At 41.6% G+C, this 22,048-nt stretch overlaps 1 protein-coding gene and 1 non-coding gene across 2 annotated transcripts in view; both read right to left on the reverse strand.

The window, feature by feature from the left end:
- Positions 1–22,048, reverse strand: part of TULP4 (TUB like protein 4) — a 168,845-nt gene that overhangs the window by 57,545 nt on the left and 89,252 nt on the right. The window contains exons 2-3 of the mRNA XM_021693385.1: positions 21,852–21,980; positions 7,760–7,921 (exon numbers count right to left, since the gene is read on the reverse strand). Coding sequence (XP_021549060.1) covers positions 7,760–7,921; positions 21,852–21,980 — 291 coding nt within the window. The remainder of the gene's footprint in view (positions 1–7,759; positions 7,922–21,851; positions 21,981–22,048) is intronic.
- On the reverse strand, positions 2,373–2,479 carry LOC123325603. The gene has a single exon (XR_006540538.1). It is a non-coding gene; the product is annotated as a U6 spliceosomal RNA (small nuclear RNA).

Raw genomic sequence — 22,048 nt, forward strand, 5'->3', positions numbered from 1 at the left:
CAATCAATATCTTCATGTTGTTTCATCCTCCATGAATATGATGTTGTTTTTTAAAAAAAGAACAATCAGAAAACAGAAAAGAACTCTTAAAAATTAAAAATAGCGTTAATTTTTTAAAAGTCAAAGAAAACTTGGGAGGATATAGCTCAGGATATTGCCCAGAAAATGGGATAAGCAAGCAAAGCAAAGCAACTGGGAGAGAAAAGATATTAAAATCAGATCATCAATCTAGAAGGGCAACATCTAAGTAATAAGATTTCCAGAAAGGGAAAAGAAAATACCAAAGACCTGAAAGGACGGGTTGCAAAGGGGTCATGGTGTCCCAGCTAAACATACAACTGTCTTGAAATTTCCAACACCTGGAAGACATGTTCCACCATGATGAGGGTTCCACCAGACCATGAAATAAAGGTGATCGCAGAAATAGGGGCACCCAGACGAGGCGAGAGAAGGGAATCACGGCACAGGGAGCCAAGTGTGTTGCTGGGGCAGGGAGCTGAGGGCCCCAGGAGGGACAGCACCAGAAAACCAAGTCCCAAGTGGAGGAACACATTCGGAGGAGATTTCTAATATTTGGGGGGGGTGGGGTGTGTAGGAATTAATCTGTGATTGGTATACAGACAACTAAGCAATAAGTAAGGCAACATTACTAACTGTGGGCAAAGCCAACAGTGCACAAGGCAGACAATGCAACCCTGGTTTTGTGTGCCCGTCGTCTGTGAATCGCACCTTGAGCACGGAATGACTAACCGTGGAGACGGGAGCACGCTAGGAGGCTGGGTATGGAAAGGGGCATTCCAAGAAAGCCAGCTTCTCATTTTCCAGGCAGGAAGTTAGTAGAGAACACCTGAGTCCAAAACATCAAGATCTGACGGAACAAGCCCATCTTTCAGAAATACGGAGAGAAACACAAAGAGTTACAAGTGGCTGCCTCGGGGAGCGGGGATCAGGGAGTGGGAGGGATAGCACAGGAAATGAAAAGGTGCCGGTATTTTCTTTGTTTTTTATATTTTTCATTATAAGCCTAGTAGTACTATTTGACTTTTAAAAACTACTGCTTTTAAATTTAATAAACAGTAAAAATAAATAGAAAGTTAGAGAGACCAGACTCATATGTTTATCTTATAGATTTTCCCTCAAAAACAAAATGTAAGACATAATCCCCATTTCGTATCTAAAACAGAAGTGGAGTTGCCCGGGGATCTGGTCTGGGTGCTCCAGGCCCCCTCCTCCCTGAAGCTCACTCCATCCCCTGCCCTAGGAAGGCAGCTCCACAGAATTCTGTGAGGAACACAGTTTGCAAGCCACGGCTGCAGGCAAAGGGAGATCTTTAAATAACTTCAAAGACTGGAAAAGTCACTCATTCCCTCACTGTTCAGGAACCAGGAAAGGGGCAGCCCAGGGTGGCAGAAGTGGCCACTGACAAAAAGAAGGAACCAGCCAGGGAGCAAAGCTGAAGATGGGAAGAACTTACAAGTCGCCAAGTCCAGCAGCCCTGCTACAGAATGCAAGGTGTGTGAGAGTTGAAACACTTGTCTTTAAGCTGGTCTGAATGTCACCATCTTTAGCATTTAAATATAAATAAACAATCGCTGACACAAAAAGATTTAAGAAGTGGAATCACCAGGCGTTGGTGACTAAGTGGAGGGTGAAGACAAGGAAGAGGGCAAGTCCAGTGGAATTCCCAGGTTGGGTGCAAGTGATCAGCAACAGAGGAGGGGGCAGGGAGGAAGACTGACAAGCTAAGCTGGGACCCAGCTGGATTTGAGCAGGGTCGAGGCAGCGGGTGCTCAGCGTGAGGGACAAGAGGGGCCGATGGCTCACGCAGCTCGCAGCCTGGGGAGTCTGCACGCTCAGGTGGGAGCTGACAGGCTCTGACAGTGGGAGAAATCACCCCAAGGAGAGAAAAAAGGGGAAATGCCCAACACCGGAGCCCTAGACAAGTGGACCAGGTGAGAACGAGGAACGAGCACGGGAGCCCGAGGTGGATGTGTGGGCTAAGGCGGCAGCTGGGAAGGCTTCCAGGAGCAGGGTATGAAGGACAGTACAGGGAAGAGGCAAGACAAGGCTGGAAGAGGGACTGACTTTGGGGGAGAGCACTGTCCAGAAAGCATGAGGCCTGGATATGCAGCCTGGGGTCACAGACGCCTCAGTCAGAGTGGGGGTGGGGGGCTGGGTGGGGCAATGTGAAGCCCCAGGCTTCTTGGAGAACAGGCTTCACATGAGGAAAGAGCCCCACAGCCCTGGAGGCCTCGGGAAAAGAGACAGGTCTGCCCGAGGAGAAAGCAGAAGCAACTAGAAGGAAAGGCCAACAGGCGAGGACTGAGATCCCTGAAAAGGATCCCTGAGTCAGGGAGAGGGAGGAAGCTGCGAGGCCTGGATGAACCATATGGCATTTGTGTGTCATCCTTGCGCAGAGGCCCAGCTAAGCTTCTCTGTATCATTCCAGTTTTAGTGTATGTGCTGCCGAAGTGAGCACTGGATGAACCACACAGCATCTGATCTGGGGGCTGCGCTGTGAGTGACAACGGGTATTGCTGACCTCCCTAAAGTGTACACAGCTTCGATGCCTCGGGATTCCCTTAAAATAAATCCAAATGGTTCAGGCACCCAAACTATGCATGCGCCACACTCCAGGAGCTGTGGTAGATAAGGGGTACCTGGGAAGAGAAAAAGACAAACCACCTGCTGGAGAAGCAGTTCTTGGCAGACCTCCTTGTACCCATGGCAGAAGGGTGTTCCTGGGAGCTTTCTTCTTGCAAGGTGTTCTCCCAAGAAGGGCTGGAGCTAGAGTTTTCTTCCCGTACTGGTTTAGGTGGGCTCCTTCTTCCCCATCTAACCTGAATTCCTACATGTGAGTCTGGGGTTTTTTCCTTCTGTCCCATCTTCCATGGACACAGATCCACCAAAGCTACTCGCTGTTCTTCTAGGAGAGTCATGCTCATGTCTACACACAAGGATCACGTGCTGGCATCTCTAACTCTCCTGATGGAAATGCACCTCAGGTTCTCAACAACCTTCTCTGGTTCAAAGGCTCTCAAAGTGAACCGATGTTCACCTAAGACTCAGAGAATGGTTAGATGGATGTGTGTAAATGTATAGGTCTCAAAGCACTTTCCTATGTCAGGAGGCATGGTGTTCTCCCACGCCCCTGGAGAACGTAGAGGGGACTAAGCATTCTCCTCCTACGCACTGTGCTGTGATGCTGGATACTTCCTCGAAATGGCAAAAGCTTCACTGCTGCATTACTCTTGATCAACTTAGGACCCACAGAAATTTTTTCCCCAGTCATATTTATATTTATTTCTCTGACATTTTCTATTTATATCATTTGCTTTTTCTTCCAAGCCCTACAAAGACTGTTCTATTTATAAATACATCTCAAGTTTATCAAGCTAAATTTATATACGTGTCTTTTCTGTGAATTTTCTATTCTTCAAAATATTTGTTGAAGAGTCATATTTTTTATGAGGCTATGGACTGAACATTTGTATCCCACTCGAAATTCATATGCAGTAGCCCTAACCCCTAATGTCGCAGGATTTGGAGATAGAGCCTATAAAGAGATAATGAAGGTTAAATGAGGTCATAAGGATAGGGCCCTAAACCAACAGAATTGGTGTCCTTTTATGAAGAGAAAGAGATACCAGGGATGAGCACCCAGAGGAAAGGCCATGTGAGCACACAGGAAGATGGCGGCCAACTGCCAGTCAAGGAGAGAGGCTTCAGGGCGCCTGCGTGACTCATTAAGCGACTGCCTTTGGCTCAGGTCATGATCTCAGGGTCCTGGGATCGAGCCCCGCATTGGGCTCCCTGCTCCGCGGGAAGCCTGCTTCTCCTTCTCCCACTCCCCCTGCTGTGTTCCCTCTCTTGCTGTGTCTCTCTCTGTCAAATAAATAAATAAAATCTTAAAAAAAAAAGGAGAGAGGCTTCAAGAGCAACCAAGCCTGCCAAGGCCTGATCTTGAGCTTCCATCCTCCAGAACTGTGAGAGATAAATGCCTGATGTTTAAGCCCTCCAGCCTGTAGAATTCTGTATGGCAGCCCAAGGAGACTAAGACAGTCTATATCTACTATATAAACTATAGAATCACCTTCCCTTCTTGCAATTTAATGGAAGACAAATTTTAGCCTGACATGAAACACATCGCTTGAAAAAATTCACTATAAGTATAGATGAAATTAAGAACAATAGTTTTGAAAAATAGTTTTGTTTTTACAAGAGTTCCATCAGACTCAGCTCTCCTCCTAGTGGGATAACAAGACATTATATGCCTTTTAATGTGGCTCAGTGTGAATGATAGGGTACCACCTATTAACTATCCTTACCCAACCTGTTTAATCCAAACCTAATCTCAACCTAACTTCCAGATGATAGAAAATACAGAGGCTAGCAGAAGTTAAATGATACTATGGGTAAACAATCGTACAAGCCTAGACTGTAGAATATTCTACAAAGTAACCACACTAAACTTGTGAGAAAGGTAATGTCATTTAAAAAAAAAAAAAAAAAGGAAATTTTTCTAGACTGAAGCTGTAACAAACAATTGCTGTACATAACTTGGATCCCAGGTCCAAATAACAAAAAAAAGAAAGAAAAGCTTACAACACACACTTTTGTAACCATTAGGGAGCTATGAAGTAGCCTGGATACCAGAAAATATCACTGCTAATTTCTTGGGGGTGATAATGTAGGAGGAATGATCTTATTCTTATGACAAGCATGTTCAAATATTTCATAGTGATGTGCACAATGTCTACAACTTATTTTCAAAAACAGTACCGCAAAAATGTGTGCGTGTATGAAGAGAAAGAGAGGGAGAAAGGGAGGCAGGAAGGGCGAGAGGAGGAGAGAGTGCACAAATATAGGAAAACATTAGTTGCTGAATTTAAGGCAGGTATATTCTTTCAACTTTTCTGTAATGTTTGAATATATGCATCAGAAAGTTAGGGAAGATGATCCCAAATGTGGCCTCTAGGCTGTCTAGATCAGGAATCTGAAGGGGGAGGAACATGGAATCCTATGAGCTCCCAACATTCTATGCAAAGTGATAGATATAATCACGTATGTACGTGTGCACATTTTTCCAGGAAAAGGGTTCCCAATTTCCATCTGATATTTAAAGTAGTCTACAATCCCCAAAAGGGTATAGAGATCACCACTCTAAACTGAAGAAAATATATGACAAGTAGGAAAATACCTAGACTCTCAAACTCACTTGTAATAGTACTGCTTATATTTTAAAAAGTTAAGAAACAACCTAAAATCCCGTATGATCAGCAGTATCTCAAGAGGGGAGGAGGTGGCTTCATCGTGGACAACATTTTACTCTATGTTAAGTGCAGGAGGTTCTCGGGGACAAGGGAAGAGACAGCCTGAGATGGAGGAGGCACGGCTTTAAACATCAGCTCCCAATGGTAAGAGCTCAGGGCATTACATTTCAAATTGTCTTCATACTCTTTTCTCATTAATAATTTTCAAACCAAGCAAGAGATATGAAAGAGTGACAGACAAGGAGGAACGAATGTTATTTTTCCATGTCTCGGTTCAAATACGACTGACGGGAGTATCCCGTAAGGATCCTCATTGCTTCGGGGGTCTGCAACCTTTCGAAAAGGCAGTGAGTGCAGCGCTTTCCTTCAATGACATCCTACCTGTTAGCTCCAAATACGGACCCAGTAAAAGCAGTTTTTCAGACAGAGGTTGTGGGCCAGGAGACCAACCACCAGCCGAAGCCACTCTCTGATCCTGCAGACGGGTCTACAGAGCCAAGTCCAAGTGCCTCCTCCTGGCTTTAAAGCTGCAGCCCACCTGCTCTCCGTCATGCCCACGACACCATGCTGTCTGCTATCCCAGCCACTTTGCCGGGACGCAGCACAGGATGTTTGGGGGCCCCAGCACCTCAAAGGCAGGTGCCAAGTCTTGCCCACTGTGCCCCTGGCGTGTCTGGGTCCTGTGCCTGTCACACGCCAAGTATGCTGTCTGCTGGGGACACAGGCAGGCAGAGCTCATCAGGGAATTAGGACATGAGCCTCCTACGTTCCATCCCTCGAGGCAAGGGAAGAATGTGAAGCCAAGACTTCCACTTCCACATTTGTAAGTGCTTTCACATCTGTTCACTCATCTGATCATTACAAAAGCCCCGGGGAAACAGGCAGGAAATAATTCACACCCCCCCATCACAGAGGAGGAAACGTGCAGGGAGAGGTGTCTGGGCAAGGCCACTGAATGGGCTGCACCGACTTCTCAGAGCAGACTCTAGGGGCAGTAAACACCTGCAAACACACGTCACAGTAAATGCAAGTGCTTCTTAGAGTTACACGCATATGCTACTGGATACTTAGGAGCCTCAGAGCCATGGAAGAAACTTGGAGTTGCAACTGCTGCTTTGTAGCTCTCATAATAGTAATTTTGAGAAGAAAGAGAAAGAATACTGACCACTTTTACTCAGAAAAAAAAATGGAAACATGGAATGTTTAGTGATTAGTGGAAGGCAATTCAGTAAAAAAAAAAAAAATGAAAAAAAAGATTCAAAAATGAAAGTTATGATTCCTTATTATACTGCTTGCTTTTACCAATATTAAACTAAAATCTCTGCTACGAAATGTCCTGGCATTTTCTGGATTTTGTTGTGCTTGGAAAACATAAGCTTCATATTTACAAAGGTTTTACCTGGCCAATCTTTTTATTTAAAAAATGAATTATCAATATATAACTTTATTAGGTTATATATTATTTTATCATGAAAGTAAAACAGATACATTAAAGAAAATTTTAAAATTGGGTTTTAGAGAATGACCCAAAAGCTCTTCATTGTAAAACAACCTACCTGTGGCATTTTGTCTCCTTCCAGGTCTTTCTAGCATGTGGATGGGTTTCCTTTGGTTGTTTTATGACATGGTAATCATACCACCTACACCATTTCATATCCTGATTTTCTTTCCCTCAACAGTATATCATAAGAGCTCTTTCAGATTGTCTTCATAACCAGAACCCACAATTTTCTGAACTACTTATTATATAATCCTCTCAGTGGTAATACCATAGTTCACTTAATCATTCTATTTTTAGACAAGTAGGCTGTTGCTGAATTTTTACTATCATAAATAATGCTTTAATGACGATAACTTCTATTTTCTCCCCTTTTGTTTCTTTTAGATAAATTCCTGAAGTATATTACCAGGTCAAAGTGGACAACAATTTTTTAAGACTTTTGACATATTCCGCCCAAATTGCTTCCCCAAAGGTCTAGTACACATTATTACCAGCAATGAAGAAGAATCCTTTGATTGAATTCTTATCATTAACCAGTATATCACCTGTATCATTTTATTATTTTTTGCTAATAAGTGAAACTATATCCTCACTATGTTATTTTGCATTTTTCTCCTAAAAATGCACACTTTTCCACCATATGAATACTGACTAGTTGAACTTCCTTGGTGAATCATTATGTCCATTATCCATTTACCAACTATTTATATAGATTTAAAAGTGTATTTGTAAGAATATTTTCTACAATTAAAATGTTAACTCAATGTTTACCATATTGATGGGAAATATTATTTCTCCAATCTATGGTTCACTTAGTTTTTAATTTTCACCTAGACATATTCATTGTTCTTCACTTTTGTGATGCAAGGCGCTTCTGAGCCAGCTTCCCCCATCCCTACCCCTTCCGTGTGTGACTGTATGCAATTCACTTCCTCCTCACCTCACACGGTTTTAACATTACACACCCATATTTAAGAGGCTTTACCTGTTGGTCATCAGGAGTCCATATGCCACATGTGATTTGACTTTCCAAGTTGATCTCAGATGACCAGTGTCTTTGTCCGCTGACAGAACCAACCAGGACAAACCCATCTCGATATGAAATAAGTGCTTGAGTCCCATCATGGCTCCACGTGAAATCACTCACCTTTGAGACACACATAGACAAAAAGGTGTCAATTTGTAATCTGAAAGGGAAAGCACTTTTATCAAAGGCTACAGTCATTAACTTAGCCTTTGGCTAAGAGTCAGGTGGCCTTAAAGAAAATATATAGAATATATGTATTGTCACACTAATATATAATATAAAAGATATAATTTGAAAAGCAAGTGTCAGTGCAGTGCTAAGTGCTTCACATATGTTAATTCTTTAAGCCTTGTTCGTGGGAGGTGTTATCATGCCCATCTTATGGAGAAAACAGACACAAAGGGGATAGGTAACATCCTTGATCACACACATCTGGTGAATGGCCTCACCAAGAATGATCCAGTGCCATGGTTCTATGACCTCCCACCTACAGTAACAGATTCTCCATTAGTGTCTCTGGGTCATTTATCAAAATAGTAAAGTTCTCAGTTTCTTATTATATAACTTTCTCAATCTTGCTAACAATATTCCCTTAATCAAAATGAAAAAAAAATTTAACTGGAAAAATCACATACACTTACCAAATGCATTTATTGAATTCATTCAAGTAACCACATTTTTAAAATCTTTTAATCTATTACTGTAGTGAATTACTTCTATGGATTTCCTCAAATTATATTACCCTTGCATGACCAGAAGCAGCCAAACTTGGAGGTGAAGTATTGTCTTTTATAGACACAGTTAAAGTTGGTTTAGTAATGAGTTTAGAACTTCTACAGCTGTATTCATGAGTGAAATAAACTTATGATTTCCTTTTTTGTAATGTCTTTGTCTGGATTTATCAAGGTTATGCTGACCTCTCAGAATGAGCTGGAGAGTACTTCCTCTTGTCTCACTGCCTGGAAGAATTTGTATAAACTGGGATGACCTGTTGTTTGAAAGCTTGGTATAACATGCCTATAAAACTATCTGGCTCTGAATTTTTTTGTAGGAAGATTTTTAATCATTGCTTCAATTTACTTAATAGTTTTAGTATTAGTCAAACTTTTAAGCTTTTTACTTCTTCTTGAGTCAGTTCTATTAAGTTATTTTAAAAAAAATTTCCAGTTTAAGTTTTCAAAACTGTTGGCAAGTAGTTGCTGATAGTATTTATTATCTTTTTAAAAATCAACTTTATTGAGGTATAATTTATAAATAAAATAAAGTTCCCCCTCAGAAGTCAATCCCCTACCCTCACCCTTGGTCCAGGGCAACCAGTCATCTAATTTCTCTCACTAGCTGCTTATTCTTGAATTTTACATGAATGGAACTGTATAATATGTTCACTTTTGTGTATGGCTGCTCTTACTCAGTAAAATGGTTTGAGAGTATTCTAAATTCTTGTGTGCATTAACAGTTCATTCCTTTTCACAGATGAGTACTATTCCATTGTATAAATAGACCACAATTTATTTATCCACCCAAACTGCCAGGCATTTAGGTTATTTCCAGTATTTGTCTATTATGAAATTGCTATGAACATTCACGTGCAAGACTTTTTGAAGACACACGGTTTCATTTCTCTTGAGTAAATAAATACCTAAGAGTGGAATTAACTGCTGGATTGTATGGTAAGTGCATGCCTAACTGCATAAGAAATGACCAAACCATTTTCCAAAGTGGTTATGCCATTTTATACTCCCAGCAGCAGTGTATGAGAGTACCAGCACGTCCACTCCTCACCCGCACTTGGTGTTGTCAGTCTCTTTTATTTTAGCTATTCGAGTAGGTACATAGTGATAGAACACTGTGCATTTCTCCAATGTAGCCATTTTGAGCATCATTTCACATGCTTATTGATTATTTGCACATCATCTCTTGGGAAATGTCTGTTCAAATCCCTTGCTATATGTATCTATTCATTCATTCATATATATGTGTTATGTGTATGAATATTCATACAGATGTATATATTATGTCTGCGTATATATGAATATATGAGTTTTCAACCTTATTGTGTGATAAAAATTCTAGATACAATCCTTTGTCAGATATGTGTGCTGCAAATAATTTCTCTTACTCTGTGGCTTGCCTTTTCATTTTCTTAGTGGTACCTTTCAAAAAGTAAAAGTCTTAAGTTTTGAGAAGTCCAGTATCAATTTTTTTCTTTCAGGCTTCATGCTTTTTGTGTCCAATCCATTGAATGTTTACCTAATTACCTAATGTTTACCTAATGTTTACCTAAAGGTTGCAAACCCAAGGTTTCCACAGAAGTTTAGTTTTTACCTGCACATCTGCGATTTATTTAGAGTTAATTTTTGTACAGAGTGTAACGTCACAATCAAGGTTTGTTTTTTTTTAAGATTTTATTTATTTGAGAGAGAGAGTGAGCACGAGTGGGATTAGGGGCAGAGGGAGAGGAAGAGGGAGAAGGAGACTCCCCACTGAGTGGGGAGGCCCCCGACATGGGTCTCGATCCTAAGACCCTGAGATCATGACCTGAGCTGAAGGCAGGCGCTTAGCTGACTGAGCCACCCAGGTGCTGCAAGGGTTTTTTTGTTTTTGTTTTAAAATATAGACATTCAGTTGTTTCAGCACCATTTGTCAAAGATTATTCCCTGGATGTTACCTAGAGTTATTATGGTGATCCTTTCACAATATGGTTGACATTTGAACAACTCAGGGCTTAGGAATGCTGACCCCTAGGCAGCTGAAAATCCACATGTAACTTTTGATTCCCCGAAAACTTAATTATTAATAGCCTACTGTTGACCAGAAGCCTTATGAATAGCAAAAAAGACAGTCAATTAATACATATTTTGTATGTTATAGCTATTATACATTGTATTCTTACAATCCCGTTAGAGAAAAGAAAATGGTTATTAACCAGATCATAAGGAAAATACATTTACAGTACTATACTGTATTTCTTTAAGTTTTTATTTAAATTCTAGTTAGCTAACATAATGTAATATTAGTTTCAGGTGTAGAATTCAGTGATTCATCACTTAGATACAACCCCCAGTGCTCATCACAAGTGCCCTCCTTAATCCCCATCAGCCATTTACCCCATCCCCTGCCCACCTTGCCTCTAGCAACCTTCAGTTTGTTCTCTGTAGTTAAGAGTCTGTTTTCTGGCTTGCTTCTCTCTTTTTTTAAAATTTTCCCCTATTTCATCTGTTTGTTTCTTAAATTCCACATGAGTGAAATCATATGGTATTTGACTTTCTCTGACTTATTTTGCATAGCATAATACTCTCTAGCTCCATCTATATCGTTGCAAATGGCAAGATTTCATTCTTTTTTATGGCTAAGTAGTATTCCATTGTGTGTGTGTAATATATACCACATCGTCTTTATCCATTCATCAGTCGATGGACATTTCGGCTCTTTCCATTATTTGGCTGTTGTTGATAATGTTGCTATACACATCGGGGTGCATGTGCCCCTTCAAATCAGTATTTCTGTATCGTTTGGGTAAATACCTAGTAGTACAATTGCTAGATTGCAGGGTAGTTCTATTTTTAACTTTCTGAAGAACCTCCACACTGTTTTCCAGGGGGTCTGTACCAGTTTGCATTCCCGCTAGCTTTGCAAAAGGGTTCCCCCTTTTCTGCATCCTCATCAACATCTGTTGTTTCCGGTGTTAACTACAGCCATTCTGACAGGCGTGAGGTGATATCTCACTGTAGTTTTGATTTGTATTTCCCTGATGATGAGTGATGTTGAGCATCTTTTCATATGTCTGTTAACTATCCATATGTCTTCTTTGGAAAAATGTCTATTCGTATCTTCTGCCCATTTTTAAACTAGATTATTTGTTTTTGGGTGTTGCATTTTTTAAGTTCTTTATAGATTCTGGATACTAACCTTTTGTCAGATACATCATTGGCAAATTATCTTCTCCCAATCTGAAGGATGCCTTGTAGTTTTGTTGATTGTTTCCTTTGCTGCGCAGGAGTTTTTGATGAAGTCCCAACAGGTTTTTTTGCTTTTGTTTCCCTTGCCTCAGCAGATGTATCTATTAAGAAGTTTCTAGAGCTGATTCAAGGAGGTTACTGCCTATGTTCTCCTCTAAGATTTTGATGGTTTCCTGTCTCACATCCACTTCATCCATTTTGAATTTATTTTTGTGTATGGTATAAGAAAGTACTTTAGTTTCATTCTTTTGCATGTAGCTGTCCAGTCTTCCCACCACCATTTGTTGAAGAGACTCTTTTTTCCACTGGATATTCTTTCCTGCTTCGTCAAAGATTAGTTAGCCATATAGTTGTGGGTTCATTTCTGGGATTTTTATTCTGTTCCACTGATCTGTGTGTATGTTTTTGTGCCAGTACTCTACTGTCTTGATCACTACACAGCTATGTAATGTAACTTGAAGTGATGCCTCCAGCTTTGCTTTGCTTTTTCAAGATTGTTTTGGTTGTTCAGGGTCTTTTGTGGTTCCATACAAATTTTAGGACTGTTTGCTCAGCTCTGTGGAAAAAGCTGGTGGTATTTTGATAGGGATTGCATTAAATGTGTAGATTGCTTCGGGTAGTGCAGACATTTTAACAATATTTGTTCTTCTGATCCATGAGCATGGAATGTTATCCATTTCTTTGTGTCATCTTCACTTTCTTTCATCAGTGTTGTATGGTTTTCAGAGTACAGATCTTTTACCTCTTTGGTTAACTTTATTCCTAGGTATGTTATGGTTTTTGGTGCAATTGCAAATGGGATCGATTCTTTAACTTCTCTTTCTGCTGCTTCATTACTGGTGTATAGAAATGCACCAGATTTCTGTATATTGATTTTGTATCCTGCAACTTTACTGAATTCATATATCAGTTCTAGCAATTTTTTGGTGGAGTCCTTTGGGTTTTCTTTTTTTTTTTTAAAGATTTTATTTATTTATTTGACAGAGAGAGACACAGCGAGAGAGGGAATACAGCAGGGGGAATGGGAGAGGGAGAAGCAGGCTTCCCGCAGAGCAGGGAGCCGGGTGCGGGGCTCGATCCCAGGACCCTGGGATCATGACCTGAGCCAAAGGCAGATGCTTAATGACTGAGCCACCCAGGCGCCCCATCCTTTGGGTTTTCTATATAGAGTAGCATGTTGTTTGCAAATAGTGAAAGCTTGACTTCTTTCTTGCCAATCTGGATGCCTTTTATTTCTTTCTGCTGTCTGATTCCTGTGGCCAGGCCTTCTAGTACTATGCGAAATAACACTGGTGAGAGTGGACATCCCTGTCTTGTCTGTGACTACAGAGGAAATGCTCTCAGTTTATCCCCATTGAGGAAGATATGAGCTGTGGGTTTTTCGTACATGGCCTTTATGAGGTTGAGGTATGTTCCCTCAATCCCTACTTTGTTGAGGGTTTTTTTATTATGAGTGGATGTTGTACTTTGTCAAGTGCTTTTTCTACATTTATTGAGAGGATTACATGGTTCTTATCCTTTGTTTTTTTTTCATTAATGTGGTGTATCACACTGATTGATTTGCAAGTATTGAACCACCCTTGCAGCCCAGGAATAAATCCTACTTGATTTTGATGAAATGATTCTTTTAATGTACTGTTTGATTCAATTTGCTAGTATTTTGTTGAGAATTTTTGCATCTGTGTTCATTAGGGATATTGGTCTGTAGCTCACTTTTTTAGTGGAGTCTTTGTCTGGTTTTGGAATCAGGGTAATGCTGGCCTCATAGAATGAGTTTGGAAGTTTTCCTTCCATTTCTATTTTCTGGAATAGTTTGAGAAGAATGGGTATTAACTCTTCTTTAAATGTTTGGTTGAATTCCCCTGTGAAGCCATTTGCCCTGGACTTTTGTTTGTTGGGAGATTTTTGATTACTGATTCAATTTCTTTGTTGGTTATCAGTCTGTTCAAGTTTTCTATTTCTTCCTGTTTCAGTTTTAGTAGTTTATATGTTTCTAGAAATTTATCCATTTCTTCCAGATTGTCCAATTTGTTGGTATATAATTTTTCATAATATTCTCTTATAATTGTATTTCTGTGGTGTTAGTTTTTATTTGTCTTCTCTCATTTGTGATTTTATTTATTTGGGTCCTTTCTCTTTTCTTTTTGGTAAGTCTGGCTAGTGGTTTATCAATTTATTACTTTTTTCAAAGAACAAGCTCCTGCTTTCATTGCTTAATTCCACTGTTGTTGTTTTTTTTTTTTTTGATGTCATTTATTTCTGCTCTAATCTTCATTATTTCCCTTCTGATGGCTTTAGGCTTCATTTGTTGTTCTTTTTCTAGCTCCTTTAGGTGTAAGGTTAGGTTGTTTATTTCAGATTTTTCTTGCTTCTTGAAGTAGGCCGATATTTAGTTCCCTCTTAGGACTGCTTTTGCTGCAGCCCAAAGGTTTTGAACCACCATATTTTCATTTTCATTTGTTTTCTACGTAGTTTTCAAATTTCTTCTTTAGTTTCCTGGTTGACTCATTTATTCTTTAGTAGCATGTTGTTCAACCTCCACGTATTTGTGGTCTTTACAAATTTTTTCTTGTGGCTGACTTCAAGTTTCATAGCGTTGTGGTGAGAAAACATGCATGGTATGATCTCAATCCTTTTGTACCTGCTGAGGCCTGATTTGTGACCTAGTATGTGATCTGCTCTGGAGGATGTCCCATGTGCACTTGAAAAGAATGTATATTCTGCTGCTTTGGGATGACTGTTCTGAATATATCTGTTGAGCCCATCTCGCCCAGTGTGTCATTCCAAGCTACTGCTTCCTTGTTTTTCTGCTTAGACAATCTGTCCATTGATGTAAGTGGGTTGTTAAAGTCCCCTACTATTATTATTATCAATGAGTTCCTTTATGTTTGTTATCACTTTATATATTTGGATGCTTCCAAGTTGGGGGCATAAGTATTTATAATTGTTAGATCTTCTTGTCGGGATAGTCCCCTTTATTGTGATATAGTGCCCTTCTTCATCTCTTGTTATAGTCTTTGTTTTAAAATCTAGCTTGTCTGATATAAGTATTGCTACTCTGGCTTTCTTATGACACCTATTTGCATGATAAATATTTCCCCATCCCCTTTCAACCTGCAAGTATCTTTAGGTCTAAAATGAATCTCTTGTAGGCAGATTTTTTTATGCACTGTGACACCCTATGTCTTTTGATTGGAGCATTTAGTCCATTTACATTCAGTATAATTATCAGTAGATATGTATTTAGTGCTATTTTATTACTTGTTTTGTTGTTGTTTCTGAACATTTTCTCTGGTCCTTTCTAGTCTTTGTCACTCTTGGTCTTTCTTTCCCAAAGAGTCCCCTTTCATATTTCTTGCAGGGCTGGTTTAGTGGTCAAAAACCCCTTTAGTTTTTGTTTGTCTTGGAAACTCTTTATCTATCCTTCTATTCTGAATGATAGTCTTGTTGGATTGAGATTTTTCCCCACTTAGCATGTTGAATATATCATGCCACTCTCTTCTGGCTTGCAAAGTTTCTGTGGAGAGATCTGCTGCTAATCTTTGGGTCTATCCTTGTCAGTCAGGGACTGCTTTTGTCTTGCTGCTTTTAGGATTTTTTTATCACTATATTTTGCAAATTTAACTACAATATGTCTTCGTGTTGGCCTGCTTTTGTTGATTTTGATGGGAGTTCTCTATGCCTCCTGGATTTGGATGTCTGTTTCCTTCCCCAGATTAGGGAAGTTTTCAGCTATGATTTCCTCAAATAAACCTTCTGCCCCCTTTTCTCTCTCTTCTTCTTCTGGGACTCCTATGACATGAATGTTACTAGGTTAGATGGAATCACTGAGTTCCCCAAGTCTACTCTTGTGATCCATAATTTTTTGTTGTTGTTCAGCTTATTTTCTGTAATTCTATCTTCTATACCACTTACTCATTCCTCTACTTCTTCCATCCTTGTGGTCATGACATCCAGTCGGTTTAGAATCTCAGACATTGCATTTTTCATTTCTGCCTGTTTTTTAGCTCTTTTATCTCTGTGGTAAAGGTCTCCCTGAGTTCTTCCGTGCTTTTCTCAAGCCCAGTGAGTATCCTTATGACTGTTCCTTTAAATTCTGCATAAGGCATATTACTTAAATCTGTTTTGATTAGATCTCTGGCCGTGACATTTTCTTGTTCTTTCTTTGGGATGAATTCCTCTGTCCTGGCATTTTGTCTAGGTCTCTGTCTTCTCTGTGCTAGAAAATCCTGTTATGTTTCCTGCTCCTGAGAGTAATGGCTTTATGAAGAAGAGGTCATACAATGTCTAGGGCCCACTGCTTCAGGAAGTGTCTCTGGTGTGTGCTGTATGTGCACTGCTGCTGTGTTCTGGCTGCTCTATCCCTCAGGTCAGTCATCTACAGAGGCTCTCCTTGTCTGCAATGGACAGTGTTCGGACCTTGGCCAAAGTGTGGTGAGTTTTAAGTGTGTGTACTCTGGTCTGCTTGTTAAATGAGACCAGATGCCACTTCCACTAGAAAAGGAGGCTTGCAGAACACGATGGTTGGTAGACATGGTGTGTGTGTGGGTTTCTGCTGGTCTTCTGGGGAAGGGACCCACTGTGCTCATCGTTAGGCACACTTGGTGGAGAAAAGCAGTACCAGCAGAGTGTGGGGCGGGGAGGGGGGTGGGAGGCAGGGCTTGGCATTAGCAGGGTAGTCAGCCAGTGTTGGCACTGTGCTATTTACTGAGGTTGGTTTATGCAGAGGGGCGGGGGAGGGGAATGGAGCCAGCCAGCTCCTTTGTCCTGGGCGAGGGGAGCACATGCTCGCTGCTCTCAGGGAAGCCCTCCCAGAAGAGCAAATAATTTTCCTTCATGCGTCCATGTGTTTTTCATATTGCTGTTTTCACACTGTCTCTAGGTTGCCTGCCTGCCTGCCTGGAGCAGTGCAGTGCACTTTGGGCTCTATCCCAGCTAAGCTGGCTGACTTTCAAAACTCCGAACTTTAGGGACCTGGTGTGATGGGGACCTGCACTGGTCTTGTGGTGGAGGGTCTCACTGTGCTGGGATGATGCAGGTTTGACCCAGAAAGGCAGTCACACCAGAGCATGCGGGCATGGGATTTGGAGCAAAGCAGGCTAAAGAGCTAGTGTCCAGGTTAGCCGCCCTCAGCAAGTGTCTCTGAGCCTATGCTGAGGGGCAGGGGAGGGAAATGGCACCCACCGGCTCTTTTGTCCCCAGAGAGGCAATGCTACCTCTCACAGAGGCGCTCTAAGAAGGGGGGACAGTTTCTCCCTGTGCGTCTTAGGTGAGCCTCAGATCCTGCCATCTGCCTCGGGTTCCCTGCCTGCCTTCTCTGCAGGAGTAAGGCAGCACCCTCAAGGCTCTATCCCAGCCATGCCACCACCTCTAAAACTCCAGTCTTTGAGCCCCACTGGTTGCAAAAAATCATGAAAATCAGCCTCTCTCATTTTCCCAGCCAATGGCTTTGGGGATGTGTTCTCCTTGTACAATCCCATGCACTCTTCTCTCTCCCACCTTTCTCTGAGACCAGGGCTCCCTCCTTTCTGCAACACCAGCAATCTGTTTCTCCTCCAAACCATGTCTCCACACTTCCTACCTTCCTTGATGTGGCCTCTTTTCTCCCTCTAGTTGCACAGTTTGTTCTGTCAGTTCTCAGGTTGATTTTTTGGGTATTCAGAATGATTTGATTGATAATTATTTAGCTGTGTTCGAGGGACGAGGCAAGCCTAGGGTCCTCCTATTATGCCACCATCTTAGCTCGACCACCCGCCCTTCTCTCTGTACTGTGTTGAGAAAAACCCACGTGTAACTGGACCTATGCAGTTCAAACTGTAGTTGTTCAAGGGTCAACTGTATGTACAAATATCAAATCGTTATGCTGTATACCTGAAACTAATATAATGTTATGTGTCAATTACAGCTCAATAAAAAAAAAAGACTACTGTTTCCCCCACTGAATTACCTTTTAATTACCTTTGATTACCTGGTAATCTCTATAGTTATACCTACCTTTTCATTCATAAAACTGTTTTAGGTTGCTTTTACTTGGAAATGTTTAACTTTCTTTAAAATCGGTGACATTACTGGACATATCACATTTCAGATAAAAATAAAATAAATGGACAAACACCAAGAGGACATAACATTTGCTCTTTTCCCAGCAGGGGTTACAGGTTTGTATTCAGTGGTTAACATGTCTCCACCGTGACAATAGCATGATTTGTGAAATAGCTCTTCAACAGCTGGTCTAAGGTTACTGAAAAAAGTTGTTTGCTTAGTAGGGTAAACTCAAAACCCTGGTTTCACTGACTCTATGTTTCAACTAATTACACTATTTAGTTTTTCTTAAGAAACTTAAAAACATTTTTTAGAGATAACATTAATTCTGCAATAAAATTTAAAGTCTTTTCATTTTGCAAAAGTAATGCTACTTATTTACATGCATTCTAACTCATTCATCTTGGAAGAGATCTGTACTAAAAAGAAAAACATCCTACTAGAGGGTGGAAGGGTATGGCCAGTGAAAAGAAGCTTCCCCAAGACACCACCGGTCGGTCATGCAGTCAGAGAAAATGATAACAAAGGATGTGAACTCACTGGGTTTATTAAATTAGGTCAGCGTAGAGTGTTAAGAATATACCACAACTGGAAAAACAAGAACAAGGGAACTGATACCCAGTGCTGTAAAGAAAATAAGCAGGAAGCCCCCCTCCTTGTGGTTGGCTTTCAGTGGCAGAGGCTGTGTGCTCTTGCCTCACCGAGCACGGTGTCAGACACGGATTAACTGCGTCTGAGCATCAGCCTGGTCAGAGCTCGGCCCGAGGCAGCTTTCACCACAACGGCCAATGCGTGCGCGGGGCACAGCCACCCTGGTGACTAATCCTACACAATAACGCACGCACTGTTCCAGAGTCGCTTTCGAAATAAAGGATTCATAATCATTTCCTGAAAAAAAAAATGTTAAAGCATCACTTAGCTTTGGCCAAACGTTTGATTCCTTTATAACACTGCAAGTCATGCTGTGTAACATGCATCACCTGGCACTTCCTCTAAAAAGTCTTATTTTTCTCTGAGCAGATTTTAAGGATCCTCCTCATCCAAGCCACAAAACTGTCCTTCCTCCTACCAGGCATTGTTTCAGGGGCACAGACGGCCAGTACTTCTTCAACCAGTGAGTCATCATCCCCAGGGCATGATGTTTCTCTACTCAGGTAAGTTCTGATGCCAACACAATTCAAAGCAACCAAATCTTCCCGAGAAAGAAGTATTCACTGTTGACAACTGCTCAATGGGTTTCAAGGTTTGCAGAATCAGAGTTCCATACAACAAAATTATAAAAAAGTCTAGATCAGATCACAGGTACAGTGATTACTTTTTGAACATGGCAGGGATAGGCATTTGTGAGATTCCAGGTGCTTCCAGGTGTTCTATGGTCCATATGAGTTTATTCACCTCCAGGTCTGAATTCATCCTCCCTTTCTTGTTTCTAAAATGCTTTTTTGTGCCAAATTCTCAATGAAAAGAAAAGCTGGGGGATATGGTGGTAGTGGAAACCACACAGCTGCTATGTGGGGATGACAGAAGGTTCCGTCCTCAGACAGGCTACCGTCAGGAGAAAACAGTGTGGTGGCAGCAACGCTTGGCTGGTGGGGCTGGACTCTCTAACGGTAATGAAGTCTGAGCTCTTTTGGCTATACTATGAATACATGCACTTCTGCTAAAAGAGAAAAAAGTGTCTTGTCTGGGAAGAAGACAGTGTGACAGAGTATTCTGGACCCAAACCTGGCCTCAAATTCTGCTTCACCACCCATGAAGTTCCCTGGGCAACTTACTCAACCTCCCTGATCAGGGTTTGTTCCTTCCATTAACTGAGAATGGCATCTGCCCAGTAGGGTTCCTGTGGAGACTGAGAGACAACACATGAAAACGACGAGCACCTAGTCAGAGTCTGTCCTAGCTCCTCTTTGTGGTCTTTCTCAGAGCAATGCTTTAGAGACCTTTAGTTGTCCAAAGTCTGAAGACATGTCTGACTCGATCGCTGGACCTAAGGAAATGAGTTCATGCTCTGGTGGATGGGAGAATGAGAGCATTTTAGTTTCCCTTACAGACAAATTCAGAGAAGTCTCTCCACAGAAAGCCACAAAGTGTTGCTGCCTCAAGGCCTGAAGACAGTCTTGGTGATGACATTATGACTACTATTTTTTTTTAAGATTTTATTTATTTATTTATTTTTTTAAAGATTTTATTTATTTATTTGAGAGAGAGAGCATGAGAAGGAGGAGGGTCAGAGGGAGAAGCAGACTCCCTGCCAAGCAGGGAGCCCGATGCGGGACTCGATCCCGGGACTCCAGGATCATGACCTGAGCTGAAGGCAGTCGCTTAACCAACTGAGCCACCCAGGCGCCCCAAGATTTTATTTATTTTAGAGAGAGAGAGAGAAAGAGAGAGAGAGCATGCGCGTGCGAGTTGGGGGAGCAACAGAGGGAGAGAATCTCAAGCAGACTCCCCAATGATCACAGAGCCCAATGTGTGGCCCAGCCTCCCAGCCCCAAGACCACAGCCCAAGCCGAAACCAAGAGTCGGACGCTCAACCAGCTGAGCCACCCAGACGCCCGACATTATGGCTGTGGTTAGGGGTACGAGGTCGCAGTGCCTCAGATACTATAGGCACTAGAGCAGTATGAGGTGACAACTATCAGGTACAGTGTCCGAAGTACTTTCTACGTTCAATCTTATTTAATCCTCCTAGTGATCCTCTGAGGCAGGTAGCATTAGAGTCCCTATACAACAGATGAGAAGACTGAGGCACAGAAAATAAGTATCTCCTACTAAGAAATCATGGAGTGAGACTCTTGGTCTGTGTGGTCTGACTCCAGAGCTCATGCTCTTGACCACAATGTCTACCCTCCAGGTAGCATGAACGTCTCATGGTCATGGGGATTTCCTCATCTGTGGCTCTGTATCCAGATGGCTGGTTAGTAGTCACAGGTAGGTTCTACCTATTCCTTTTTTCACTCCATGGAGGTATACAGGCAACTGATGAGGCCTTTTCAGAGTCAGTCAAAATTATCACATTTACTCTACCAAATACATGAACTCACACAAAAGAGAATGTTCTATTTTACCTAGAGGTAGATTTGTCTTCTGTGATGACAACTTACAAAGACCCTTAGTATAATAGTAACTGCTAATGATATCTTTGTTCCTTGCAATTTTGTGTCACTTCACTGGTCATATTTTTAGACTTGGGGAGCTTGTAGCTTATTTAAGCAACAGATGGGAGAAAAGAGGGTGAGAATCCACTTCCTGAGAAATGTATAGAAAGGCAGTCACAAGGAAACCATCCCTGGAGTGGTAAAACAATCTAAGACAGCCCTCATGGAGAAAGGTCCCCTGAGGACTTGGTTCTGAAGCCAGAGGGGATGGGACCTGTGTTCCTAAGTACATGAGAGGAGACGCGGAGCTCCACACGGCCCATCATCACAGGGGGAAGAGGGAAGAGCCAGATCTGTACCAGAAACCAGAAGAATCTCTGGAGCAGGTTTAAAAATAGCATCACTCAGCAGGGAGTCCCTGGAGTGCCTGTTTTCCTCAGAGCAGAGACAAATTTGTATCAGAAAGGAAGAGCTGAAGGATGACAACAGGTGGCCACGCTAATTGAAACCTGACAGAAGAGAGTGTTAAAAACTCAGCTTGATGAGGAGGTTGTGAGAACAGTTCGTGTGGAGCTCCCTGCCAGAGAACTATGAAGATTACAACACAGGGAAAGTATCTTTCAAAGGGAGCAAAGAAGTGATATGCCCTAAGGACTTCAGAGATCCAAATTTAACATGTAATCACAACAATGAATGGTAAAAAATGATTTCACAGGTTTAATTAAAGCTTAAAACTTGGAGAGTTCTCACAACAGCAGAATAGTTGAATAGAGAAGTATGATCTTTCTCTTTTTATCAAGTGATATACTCAAGAGGAATGAGAAGCAGGATTCTAGTTTTATTTATTTCTACTCCACCTATTTCTGGAAGGAGCTTCCATTTGTCCTGGAATACACGCTCTGCATTCTCTCTCCAGCAATGTCTCACTGGAAGACACTCCTGCCCACTCACCTGAGCCCCTCGGTCGTTGACCAATTCCACAGACCACCTCCCTTCGTACTGAATCCACACAAATATCCCTCCATCTGCGTCACACGTGGCCAGCTTCTGGTATGGCTCATTCCACCTCACCAGCACAACCTAGAAAATAACCAAGAAGATATTTACCACAGGTAATGAAGCAGCAGGCCAGAAGAATGTCTCTGAAG

This window comes from Neomonachus schauinslandi, chromosome 8 (genome assembly GCF_002201575.2).
Source record: "Neomonachus schauinslandi chromosome 8, ASM220157v2, whole genome shotgun sequence".
NCBI classification, from domain to species: Eukaryota; Metazoa; Chordata; class Mammalia; order Carnivora; family Phocidae; genus Neomonachus; species Neomonachus schauinslandi.